This window comes from Taudactylus pleione, unplaced genomic scaffold (assembly GCF_031769625.1).
Source record: "Taudactylus pleione unplaced genomic scaffold, aTauple2 ptg000258l, whole genome shotgun sequence".
NCBI lineage: Eukaryota > Metazoa > Chordata > Amphibia > Anura > Myobatrachidae > Taudactylus > Taudactylus pleione.
Window position 1 is genome coordinate 3252790 of NW_028284660.1, and position 13739 is coordinate 3266528.

The 13739-nt window shown below is 44.4% G+C and overlaps 1 protein-coding gene across 1 annotated transcript in view; it reads right to left on the reverse strand.

Moving 5' to 3' along the window:
- The window catches only part of LOC148514815 (C-type lectin domain family 2 member L-like), a 71210-nt gene that overhangs the window by 14444 nt on the left and 43027 nt on the right, over positions 1–13739 (reverse strand). Inside the window, exon 6 of the mRNA XM_088480944.1 lies at positions 8353–8522. Within this exon, the coding sequence (XP_088337070.1) occupies positions 8353–8522 (170 nt within the window). The remainder of the gene's footprint in view (positions 1–8352; positions 8523–13739) is intronic.

Genomic DNA, 13739 nt, shown 5'->3' on the forward strand with positions numbered 1-13739 from the left:
AAGCAGTCGGGAAGCCGACGGACGAAATCCCGATTGCCGGCTTCCCGACTGTCTAATCCCAGCAAGTGTCTAATGACAGGCGTCGAAATCCCGATGCCTGTCATCAGACCTACGCTGGGAGCCCGATACTCGGCTTACCGAACGAAGGTAAGCCAGGCACAGACAGCCAAGAGGGGGGGCAGGGGGGGCATGGGGCAGGGTTAGTTAGGGGTTCCCAGGGAGGACTTAGGGTTAGGCACCCCCCGGGAGGTTAGGGTTACACTAGGGGAAGGAGGGGGTTGGGGATAGGCATCTCCGGGGGAAGGTTAGGGTTAGGCACCCCCCCCGGAGACTTAGGGTTAGGCTGCGGGGTTTAGGTTTAGGCACCCCTAAGGGAGGGTTAGTACGGAAAATCATACTGATCCCGCTGGGACATATCTATAACCAGGATACACTTTATTCAGAAAGGACAGAATTGGAAAAATTGGAGGAGGGCTAGCAATGTATGTGAAAGAAAGCATAAATGCTACTTCAAATCAAAATATTGAAGAAAAAACACTGAGGCCCTTTGGGTGACCATAGAAACTGGGAAGGAGGAGATTATTCACACTTAAGTGATCTATAGACCCCCAGGCCAGGGAGAGAAATTGGACAGGAGCTTATTGCAGGACATCACCAAAAATGGCTTTAAAAGATGAGGTAATAATCATGGGAGACTTTAATCTACCAGATGTAAACTTGGGAGGGTCTTTTGCAAATTCCACTAGAAGTTGGAACTTTCTAAATTCCTTGCAGGGAGCATCCCTCAAGCAATCGGTGAGGGAGCCCACTCGCAAAGATGTAATATATTATACTTACAAATGGTGACAGGATATCAAATGGAAATGTTGGTGAGAACAACCAAGCAGTATGGTTTAGTATAAAGACAGGGTCAGACTCATGACACACAAACACAAAGGTGTCAGACTATAGGAATGGTGACTTTGCAGAGATGGAAAGATGTGTTACTGTGTTAGTGGCAGATTGGAGGAACTTGGAAGGAGAGCAGGAGAGGTGGGAAAAATTCAAAAGTGTAATACTGAGAGCAACAGATCTTTCTATAAAAAGGGTTACAAAAGGCACATGGAAAATGAAGCCAATGTGGTTCACAAAAGTAGCATCAACTAGTGTGAAAGCAAAAAAAGTGTATTTAGGAAATATAAACACTCAGAATAATGAAGACAGAGAGCTGTATCTTGTCAGAAGGAAGGAGGCCAAGAAGGTGATCAGACGTGTCCAGACATAGGCTGAAGGGAAAATGGCCCAGTCAGTAAGTAAAGGGGACAAAACCTTTTAAGTATATAAGTGAAAGGAGAAAATCAAGTAGAAGAATAATAAGACAGAAAGTGAGAGTCTGGTGGAGGGAGACAAGGCCATAGCAGGTCATCTAAATAATTATTTTTGTTCAATTTTCATTACAGAAGGAGATGGGAAAGGGCCACAGTTGAGTTGCAAGGACAAACATGAAAATGATGTAGATGATAGGACCTTCTCCTCTGTAAATATACTAACAGCTCTCAAAACTGAATGCGGAGAAATCATTGGGGCCAGATTGGCTACATCCAAGGATACTAAAAAAAAAAAAAAAAAAAAAAAGAAGAAGGAGCTTAAAAGAGTGCTGGTAACACCATTTACAGAATTATTCAACCATTCACTGGCTTTAGGAGTAATTCCAGAGGACTTGAAAAGAGCAAATATAGTCCCACTTCACAAAAATGGAAGCAAGGAGGAGGCAAGGAACTACCAACCAGTGAGCCTTAAGGTGGGTACACAACTGACAGATATATCTGCAGACTGCCCGATTCATTGTGACTTTCACAACGCGGCGGGCAGTTAACATGTGCCAGCCTAGTTGAGCTGTCAATAACCGCCGGCCCGTGCAGCAAGTGTACGGGCGGTCAGCTCACCCGTTGGAAACAATTATTTTTCGGTGTCTTTCAGCATCGTTTTGTAATAATGGAGAGTGCAAAGGATAGTTAGCAAATGAACACTGAAAGGGTCCGTGAAGCAGAGGATTCCGTAAATAGGGGGGGGGGGGATAACCTCCAAAATGTTATGGGTATAATTCACTGCATATCGGTCTTGCTGACTTTGAGTTACTATTTTATTATCTATTTTTCCATTATTTAGCGCCGGGATTAAAAGAAATTAGTGAGACATCACTAATTTGCTTTACATTTTTCCAGAGATGTCAGGTATGCCAATATAACGACCACGTCGACAAAATATTCCACACCCATAAACCATTGCACCTAAAGATTATTGAAATGAACAAAAGGGTTGGAGAAGATGGGTGTTCCTTGCTATGCAGAGAGGTACATATGGTCTTTCCTGCTTTAATTCTGCTCTGACTCAATGAGATGCATTTCCTCAGAGAAATGCATTTCTAGGTGGATGTTGTCCAATTTAAGAGATGACCTACAAGACGCAAAAGTGTCGTGGCTGATGTCCCTTCACCTCATGGTTTATTGAAGACAGTAAGGAGGCTAAACTGAGCAGTATTCATGGAGAAAAACAAATACAATTATTTAAAAGGGCTGGTTCTAAAGTGGTAGGAGGCTGGACTCCTTTTAATCTAGGTGCCCTTCTGGTTTACAGCACTGCTGCCAAGAACAAAGAGAAGGTGTATTACTTGTAGTGTGCTGGGTGGACTTTCTAGGTGCAGAGGTACAATGCTAAGGTGTTTTGCTGAGCATATAAAATGCGTTTCATAAATGACACCCTCGGTTCTTAAATTATTTTTGAAGTTAATACAGTCAAGAGTCAGTTTAAACCTCAGGTCCCTATAACAACTTCTAAAATTTTTCAGCCATGTGGCTTATCTCGGACCGTTGTATAGGACCGTATCTCAGACCATTGTATAGAATACCAAGGCATGTCAAACATTCCTATTCGTATGATGGTTAGGTGCAAATACGCACCTTTCAGGTTCTGCAACAGTCCGAAAGTAGTTCACAATCACATTTAATACTGTATGCTTCTACTTATAATGTCTTGTAAATTATATGTATTCTAGTATGCCAATTTTGGATATTTCAGGGTGGGCAACTTGTACGTGATTATTGGACTCAAGAAAGGAATCCCTACTCTATCGCCCAGGGCACAAATCCCCTCCTCTAGCCCTCAGGAAACCAGGAACAGCTGGTCTCAGTGACATCTCAAACACTGGTAAATGGTTGATTGTGAGAAGTTGACTTCATCCCCTAAACCAATCCCCTAAGTTAAAATTATGTTGAGGTGCTTAGATCTATAGACTTTCTGGTTAAGAATAGCAGTAACTGTTCTTAAATTGGAATCACCCAATACAAACACCTGGAACTGCAAAAAAATTGCTCCCACTAGGGTGTCACTTTTACCATGGGAATTTGATAGCTGTTAACTAGAGTGAGCAAGATACTTTTGGTGTATTAAACATTAGAAGGGACTTTGTTTTGAAGTTTCAACTTAATCCTTGTGGTCCAAGTGTCCGGAATCTAAGGTATCCACTATGCTTCAACATCTTTGCTCTATCGGCAGACACCTGTGTTTCCATGAACCCAGTGTTGTCACAGGAGTGGGGTGACTGGAAGACTCTCTCTGCCCCACTACCCCACTGGTAGAAGGTTCGATGGCCAAGCGGCTGGGATTTACAAAATCATGCACTAAAAGACATCTTGCTGCCATCACGCCTGAAGGATGTGCAAGTCAGTTTTCCCTGTTGTTTTTGTACTTTCATTTAGTTTGCATCTAATTTTACATGGTTCCTCTGATGGAACTGAATAAGCAAATTACAGAGAAACGTGTTAGGCTAATTACTTGTTACAGTGTTTACATTTTTTTTTTTTTTTTTTTTTTTTTTTTTACATGATCCCTGCAACTTTATTACATATTAATTACACTGTCAGACAGTGTACTGTCAGGTATATGCAATGAGTCTTATTTTTTATTTATTTTTTTTACCATCACCTCCTGTGGTAGCCCCAGCACATTTCTTTTGTAGTCTGCAGAAGCAAATAAGGAACATATGCTAGGCTTGCTGACATTTCGTGTTTGTAAACATATCAAAATGTGCATTTTTTTCCAGCATGAAATTTCTTTACAGCTCTACATGAGCCCCTGAATGTTGCAGCAGTCTCTTCAATGAAGACATTGAAAGGACAAAGTTCTGTAATATCTTATAACCTAGATGTACCCATCCTAGAAGCTGCCAGACTTACTCTGCTCACCACCATTAATTTAAAGTCCCACGATAAAACAAAAATAAATATTATAGATTAAAAAAAAAGTGTGTGATATTTTCAAGGCATGACAAAAGATGGATTAAAAGCATCTGCAATGTTCCATTAATTATGGTGCATCCAGTTTGACATTTTGAAAAGACCGCCTTTTCGATTTGCACACCGGCTACTTGACTTTGTATATGAAGTGCCGGTCCCCCTACTTACTACACATATACATACATACATACATACTAGATATAGATTATAAGGGCACGGTCGTGCCCACATATTAAAGCTGACTCGAAAAAAACGGAATTCTCCCATAGAGAACTCCTGTGGGGGGCATGGTGTTTAAGGGGCTACACCTCAAAAACTATTGAACATAACGAGCTGAAATTTGGCATGGACGGGTAGAGCTGTTGCTTGGTGCTGCATGCCAAATTTCAGGGCAAAAAAAAAAAATCAAAATGAGGATTTGGTAACAATCTATAATTCCAACTGTCAGTTAGGACCACTTTACTGCTGTAGTCTATGGAGAATTTTTGGGAAGGCATAAGTCAGGGTAGTCTTGGAAGTTTGTTTTACTAGGTAGCTCTTGTTCCAGGATAGGGCCTTTTCGGGGTTCAGGTAATTGAGAAAGTTACAGTTTTTAAACTATTACCTCACAAATGCCCTATTATATAGATAGGGAGCTTCAACTTGTTGCACAGCCTCAGTAGGTGGCTTCCAGCAGTGGTGATGGCTGTACTTTGCGGGTAGTAGCTGCGGTGCGACCCGGGGAGGTAGCAGGTGTTAGCGGCGGCGGGGACCTGGCGAAAGGTAGCGAGATTAGTGTGGGCAGTGCGGGCTTTAGCAGCGGAGGTGTGGACGGCGGCTTGACCCTGTGGCGGTGCTGTGTTGGCAGGCAGGCCTGGATCCGAGAGGATCCAGTCCCTGCCCGCCATGCTGCAGCGATCGGCAGCACTGCCCATTTCAAAAATGGCGATTAAGCGAAATTTTTTAAATTAAAAAATGGCCACCGCGAGCCAATCACGGCTCGCGACGTCATCGCCCTGCCCCCTCGGCTGGCTTATACAAGCCAGCAACATAGCAGTCCGACGGCAGGGAGGGGGCAGCGAAGAGCTGCCGCCCACTAGGTGAAGAGGACACCGGAAGCCCTGGGGAGGTGCGCCTACCAGACTAAGACGACGGAAGCACTGGGGAGGGGTGGCCCCCCAGGTGAAGATGCCGGAAGCCCTGAGGGAGGCGCCAGCCATGTAAAACAACTTAAAGGCTACCGCACCCCAACTGAAGGTGCAGCAAAATAAAATATTAATGCATTCGGTTATGTTTTTATTTTAATATTTCTTTTACAGGGGTACTACAGGTATCAGTGGGACCTTAATGCCTCGCTTGCTGGTACTTGTGATTCTCCAAGTACCAGCATGCGGGAGAGGCTTGCTGGGACCTGTAGTTTACCTGCCAAAGACAATATTTGAACTAAACACTACACTTTTACACAATCAACCCGGCACCCACCGTTCCAGGAGTGCCGGGGATAGCCCCTGGATATCAGCCTAGTCCTGGGGTGCCCTGGAGAGGGGGACCCCTTTATTGAGGGTGGGGGGTCCCCAGCTCCCCAGGTCAGGGGTAATGCTTTGGCTGGGGGACCCAGTGAAATGGCTCCCCTGGCTGTGGCAGCTAAAAAAAGTTTGGTGCTGGTTCTGGAATATACAGTGGAACCTTATGCATTTTTCCCGTGTATTTCCAGAACCAGAACTGGCTCAGAGCAGTCTGTGCTGATGTGTTTTAAACACAGCAGCACAGACGGATCTCACTGATCCGGCCATGCATATTTATTTATTTATTTATTTTTACACACAGATGCAGGTATCACAAATCTCCTTGATCTGAGCCTGCATGACGTGATGGGCTACCCATAGGGGAGTATGTGTGATAGTGAGTGCGAGTGCATGTATATTTTAGTAAACTTTTACTGTCATGGTGTGTGTTTTCTGTATTTTTTTTTAAATGTTTCTTTTGCTGTGGAACTACAGGTACCAGCAGGCCCATAATGCCCCGCATGCTGGTACTTGTGGTTCTCCAAGTACCAGCATGCGGGGGAGGCTAGCTGGGACCTGTAGTTCCACAGCAAGAGACAATATTTTTACTACTATCAATTGCACTAAACTACATAATCAACCCGGCACCCACCGCTTCAGGGATGTCGGGGATAGCCCCGGGCTATGAGCCTAGGGTTGGAGTGCCCTGGAGAGGGGGACCCCTTTATTGAGGGGGTCCCCAGCTCCCCAGGGATCCCCAGCCAGGGCTGACTAGCAATCATGGGTAATGCCTTGGCTAGGTGACCCATGAAAAGGCTCCCCTGGCTGTGGAATTACCCCACCCGCTAGAAAAAGTACGGTGCTGGTTATCGAATTTACAGGGGAACCCTATGAATTTTTTCCCCTGTATTTCCAGAACCAGGACCAGCTCAGAGCCCAGTGCTGGTTCCGCTAAACACAGATGTATGTATGGATGGTCCATGCATCTGTGTATTATTAATTTTATTTTCTCAGATGCATGCCCAGTGTCAGTGAGCCCTGCTGATGCCCAATGCACTGCCTCCCTGCAGCCACTGCTCCGCACCCCCGCTGCTGCCACTGCCCTGCACACCTGCAGCCTGGCCCCACAGCCGTCTCTCCCTATGCACCCCCAACACACCGCCTGTTTTCTGTCCACTCCTCCACCCGCGCTAGTGTACCATTTGTTCTGCCGCTCAAAAAAGCAATAAAATTCCAATCACTAAGACATGCCGTAATGGACTTGTTCCTTGCCCAATACAGATATGGTATGATATCACACCTTGTGGTTAACTGCAGATGCAGAACTCTCCCAGAGTGAGATTGCTGTCACTCACAAAATGGTGGAGCTGTTAATTCACAGGATTGTGTACTCATTGAAATACACACATGCAGTCTATGCAACTGTGGTCTGAGCAGAAGATACAGCTGCGCAGATGGGATAAGAGTGGGGTGTATGGGGGAAAGAGACAGAGCGATGTGGATGGGGGAGACAAAGTTGTGGAGAGGGGGGAAAATTAAGCAGTACAGAAAGAGGAAAACCAAAGTGATGCAGATGGGTGGAAAACAGTGGGGGAGACAGCAGCATGGGGGGGGTGGGGGGGTGGAGACAGTGGCACAGTGAGGGGACAGCGACGTGGATGGGTTGTACAGAGTGGCATGGCTGCGAGAAGACAGAGCAGTACAGATTGGTAAAGTCAGTTTGGGCAGATGGGGGAATACAGACTAGCACAAATGGGAGAACACACAACTATAGAGTTTGAGGAGACGAGGGGAAGGCAGAGTTGCAAGGTTGGGGGGGACAGAGTGGTGCAGAAGAAGGAAGAAAGTGGCACGGATGAGGGGAAGACAGAGAGGCATGGCTGGGGGGAAGGCAGTGGTGCAGATGGAAGGAAACAGATTGGCATGGATGCAGGAAGACAGGGCGGCAAGGATGGGGAAAGAGATTGGTGCAGATGAGGGAATACAGACTAGCACAGTTGGGAGACCATGCAGCAGTAGTTATTGGGGAAGATAGAGCAGCATGGAGGCGTATAGGGGAAGAAAGTGTACATGCATAGACAGAGTATGATAGTTTTAGCAATTAGGGAGAAGAAAGTTTATTCTGAATGAGAAGGAATTATGGAGTGAAGGATGTTGGAAACCAGTGGGATTGTTATGGTGGCCAAATGGGAAGATTGTGGGCACTGAGTGGGATGTGTGTGCAACATAACTGCTCAGACCTCAGTCGCATAGACTGCATGTGTGTATTCCAATGAGCACACAATTCTATGAATTAGCAGCTCCACCATTTTGTGAGTGACAGCAATCTCACTCTGTATGAGTGCTGAATCTGCAGTTAACCACAGGGTGTGATGGCATACCATATCTGTATTACGCAAGGAACACGTCCATTAAGGCATCAGCTTTAATGATCGGAATTTCATTGCTTTTTTAGTTTGAGTGGCAGATATTTAGTAGGTTTTGTGAAATTTCAGATCATGTCTAAGAAGCCTTAATGGGACATGTGAAACTAAGATTTTTGGTCTATGGAATATATACATATACAGTACACACACACACACACACACACTCACCAGTTCAGCCTCATCATCAATAAGTGCCAAAGATGCATTATGTTTGACACAGAAGCTCTGGCTGTTGGTCCATGAATCATGGTCCTCAGAGAAATAGTAACATTTGCCTTTGCGCAAAGTCCAATTTCCGTCACATGGATTACACTCTTGTATGGCGGTTCCAGGTTTTACTGCAGCAAACAGATACATATCAAAGTCTTTGTTCATTTATTTAGGTTTGCAGAAACTTAAATTTATTGGCTGTATTTTTCTGCTATGCACGGACACATTAAATCATTAATATAGAAACCCACTCTAGCATTGTTCCTTTAGAAGATTATTATTCTTTCCACATCAGTCCCTGACCCATAGTAGCTTACAGTGCAATATAAACTATGATTTATTTAAACAAAAATAGCAAATAAAGAATGAGCACTAAAAAAACAGCAAAAAAACAACACTACAATAGTGGCACCTGAAATAGAAAATTATGAAGTTAGTTGTAAACATTGTACATTAATAGGACATTGTTCCTGTCCTCCAAAAAACCTACGAAGACCATTCCTACCAGATCAGGGGGCTCTGCTATATGGATTGAGGTTAGCACTATATATAATTGCTTTGAGAATCAGCCGTACTGTTTGTCCACTGCATGCCCGAGTGACGTCATCAACAACGACCTGACCTAGCCAGACAAAGCGGGACATGTGCAGAGGGAGCCGCGGGCAGTGCTAGCCAGCCCCAGGCTCACACACTGCTTGGGACTCGTTTCGCTTGCCAGAAGTTACCATTTTTGGAGGACAGGAACATCATCATTGGCTGGAACTACAAGATAGGTGGGAAGATCTTATATCAGGCACGTTTTCCACCACAAGCCACAGTCGGCTACATCCGGACCCCACCCATGTACTCTCAAAAGAGCTATAAACATATTTATGTACAATGTTCATAACTAACTTGATAATTCTTCTTTTCAGGTGCCACTTTTTTTTTTTAGTGCTCACCCTGTCTTTGCTATTACCATAACTACATAAGGCTGCTTTTCATTTTACATTTTTTTTTAATACTGTAGCATGCCAATACCTTCCATTATTTCAACAAAAGTCAATCAACCTACCTGTTTTTTTTTTTTTTTAAGCACCCTTATAATGTACCTTTTTATTAAAGCATACCAGCTGTCCTCTTAAAACAATTGTTCTTTAGCTTTCCGCTATTTAGCTTTCCCAGTTCACTTTTAAACTTCCCTTCCCCTTAGGCAGGGGTTCCCAACCACAGTCCTCAAGGCACACTAACAGTCCAGGTTTTAGGGATAGCCATACTTGAGCACAAGTGACTTACCTCAGTTATTTTGATTTAACCATCTGTGCACAGTCATGGATATCACTAAACCAGGACCGTTAGTGTGCCTTGAGGACAGAGGTTGGGAATCACTGTCTTAGGCTTAGTCTGTAAGCTCTTGCAGGCAGGGCCCTCCACCCTCTTGTTCTTCACCAGCACACTCCGTGTCACCAGTGCTCTTCTCTCATCTCATCTCCTGCTCTACCTCAGAGACTCCGATTCTGTCTGCTCATCCAGTCATTGGGCACAAGATCACTCAGTACGGAATTGATTGCCACGTGTGACGGAGTTACCCAATCCATTCCCCAGCTATCTGTTCTACCCAGTATGTGGAGCAATATTAAGGATTGACACTGTGTATTGTATAAAAGATCCATTACCCTGGCAAAGAGAAATGATTTGTAGATTTACTATGTAAGGCGCTATATGTACCCCTTTGTGGTGCCATATAAACAAAAAATGAATAACGTGATAGACTCAGGATTCCTAACAAGGTAAAAAGCAATGAGACAATAGGAGGTCTAGCGTGAGAACAGAAATAATACAGCCCCTACTCATTGTTGAACTACAATTCCCAGAATGCTTTGCAACAGTTCTATCATGGCCAAATAGCAACTCTGGCAAGGCATGCTGGGATGTGTAGTTCTGCAACAGCTGGGGGGCCGCTTATTGCCCACCCCTAGTTTTGAATATATAGCAGAATGAATGGTGTACTATGCTCAATTGTGAAGCCCTGGAAAAGCAGATGGAGTATGGTTGCTGCGGTTCATAAAATGCGGTGAAGCAGGAGGCACCTGGAGTCAGGAGGTGTAGTGGTGAGCACAAGGAAGCTGGAGAGACACAGGAATGCCGAAATAGACTGACTACATGTATACTGGGAGACACAAGGAGTCCTCTGTGAGTCAAGCACACAATAGGATAAATGTAGATCTGCTACCTGATCAGCATCCAGAGGAGGTGTAAATAATGTGCCATATGAAAGGAGAATGGCTCCTTCCTAGTTGTCTCCGATCAATTGATCAGCCTATGCCCATCACCAGTGTGGCCACTTATGCCTATAGAGGGAGAAGGTGGCCTGCATACTAAATGTGTTGAGGGCATCTGGGAGACTGCCTGGATCACTGGACCAGGTAAGTTCTCGGTGCCGTCCGGCTTGTGGTACAACGCTTGCAACTCGGGACATATAATAGAACAGTGGCATCTAGAAGACAGGTTAGATGGGTAGAATTATCACCACCCAAATAGATCACACTCAACAGCTCATTATTTAATTGTATGAGGGTGTCACCCAATACACAGATCTCTGCAACCTGCATATGCTAGTGAGATTGAGAACAGTAAATCTAAAATGTATTAACAAAAACTGTGAACAAAGGGTTTCCAACATTTAACACTGGAACCACAGTCCACCAGTTGTTCTATCTTGAAACAGATTAATTTCACACATCATGCAGCTTATGAGTTGCTTGATTCAGGAGGATGGCAGCCATTGACAAAGAATGGAACGTCCAAAATATGTCTTCCAGTGATCAGCTTCCAGTTTCAGGTTGAGCCCGATCAATGTTGAATGTTGTCAAATCTTCATACCAGACTTCCAGCTGCTCTTAGAGCTAACACAGCTCCTGAGAGAAAGACTAACATCTTACTTGATGGAGCGCATTTCAGCTCCATTTCTGTAGCAGAAGACTGCTTGTTGGTTGGCGCATTTGCTGGAACTGCCATTTCCTCAAAACTGTCCAGTCTTCCACCAGAGTCTGACCCATAACATGTAGGTCCTGCATGACCTGCTAGCTCTTCTGGATAACCTTCACCAGCAGTGAGGAGTATCACCTCCAGTGGGGAGGTATAGAACTGCACTGACCAGTTGCCAACCTGGCTTTGCAGCACTAGCCTGCTTTGATGGAGTGCTTTGTAAGGCGAGCCCTCTCCCTCTCTTCATGGACCGTGGACTTTATGCAGTCAGCATTGACCCGCAAGACTGAGATTGCTTCCAGCAGGGACGCAGCACAGAATACTCATCTAGCTCCAGGTGACATGGGTGTAGAGTTTCCATCCTGCCTGTGATTAACCATAATAGCCACATCTGAACATAGCAGGTCCCTAGTGGTCCAGTGAATGTCTGTATTTGCTACATGAAGCATTAGCCGGAACCTGCGATTGACCGGAAGGGAAAGAGGGGACCACCTGAACTGTGCAGCTCTTCCCCTGCTCCTCCAGGGAGCTGCTGCCACTGTATCACCCATACTATTTACACCTGATTTCTGATGGAAGACACCTGGGGGGAAATGTATTCGAGAGAGATAAAGGGGAGAATTTGCTCACATCAACCAGCCAGTTTCTAACTGTCATTTCATAAACTGTGCTAGATATACAATAGCTAGGAGCTGGCTTCTTGCTATGGGCAACTTCTCCACTTTATCACTCTCAAAACTTTGATACATCTCCCCTCTGAACACTTCGCCTCTACTTTGATATGGGATTTGTGGCATATCATCTGATGTGGCTGTCACACATCCTGTGTGGCCGCAAGAGCTGCAGACACAGCAAACATTCAAGGCTGGATTTCCCATTCTGACTGATCACTCAATAACCAGTTGGCCATTTCCTCCTGATAATACTAGCACAGCTTGCCCACATGAGACTTGCACCACACACTCAATGCTTGCAATTGTGCGCTTCTAGCTGTTCTCTGGCTCCTTGTCACCTGTGACATAATTAGTAACTCTACATCGCTCTGCTGTCTCACGATTTACAATCACTTCCAGAGGCAAATATTTTATTGCTTAGAACAGAGGCTCCAAAACATGGTCCTCAAGGCTCCCCAACAGTTCAGGTTTTAGAGATGTCTAGGGTTCAGCACAGGTGGTTTAACTAGTACCTCAGTCAATTTGATTTAACCACCTGTGCTCAACCATGGATATCTCCAAAACCCGAACTGTTACGGAGCCTTGAGGACGGCTTTGGGAACCTCTGGCTTAGAACATCGGCAGTACTTACTAATACTTTCAAAGTAACACTTACATTTGGTGTTCAACAGCAGCAATTACACCCCCTTTTTGATGTTCTACTTTTCACCATCTCTATTAGCTGCATAACCCTAACCCTCCTCCTAGTGCCTAACTGTGGCCGGAGGCCGACCACATGTGATTAAAATGGCTGCCAAGGCATTGAAGGGATTAACCCTCCTACCGTTGCACCATTTTTAAAAAGGACCTTTAGGCGCAGTGCGCCACGTACTGCGAATGTATATGTAATGTGTTCGAATGTATCATATTCAATGTGCTGTGCACCGTTGTGGAAATGCACTTATAAAGGAATGTATAAGTTGTGTTGTTTTAGAAGGCTGTAACATTTAAGTCAAATGGTTTTGAGACATTCTCACCTCCTAGTGATATGTTAATTATCCTGATGTAGTGACCAAACCTTTGTTTACAGCTCTTTCATTGAAATGCAATGCAGAGGTCTCCAGTGTGTGTCTGTTTACAATACCCAGCAAGTGTGGGAAGAAAACCAATTTGTTTGTTTTTTAAGGATCTCCTATTGGGTGTAACCCAGAAGGTGCTAAAACTGGGAAATCCAAAATTGGTTTTAGTTGTAGATATGTAAAAGGACGAATGCCCTTGAAATTTGCATTATATTTACCTTTTGGGAGACAGTATATGCTAACTCAGTTTATGCTTTAGGAAGCCAACTGATTTTGGGTGGTGAAGAGGAAATTAGGTTAGTATCTTTAAAATGTAAGATGTGTTTGTTTATTTATATTTTGTGAGCTAGCATGATTGGCTAGAAGGAATCCAGGGCGGACTTACCCCGTTGTAATGTGTATTTAAGTAGCACAAAATAAGGCTTCGTGCCTGGTAACATTGTACATCCTTGTAAATCCTGTGTGGAGAAGAATTGTTGTAACATCTTTTGTATGCTGATATTCCCCTTCAATCCGAAGGTAGGGTCTTTTTTAAGACTTTGAGCAATAAACACCTTTGCCTATTCAATTGCATCTGTACCCTGCGACCAACAGAATTGCACCAAACGCTATTCCATTCTCCTACTGTTCTGGGTTGAACTGAGCA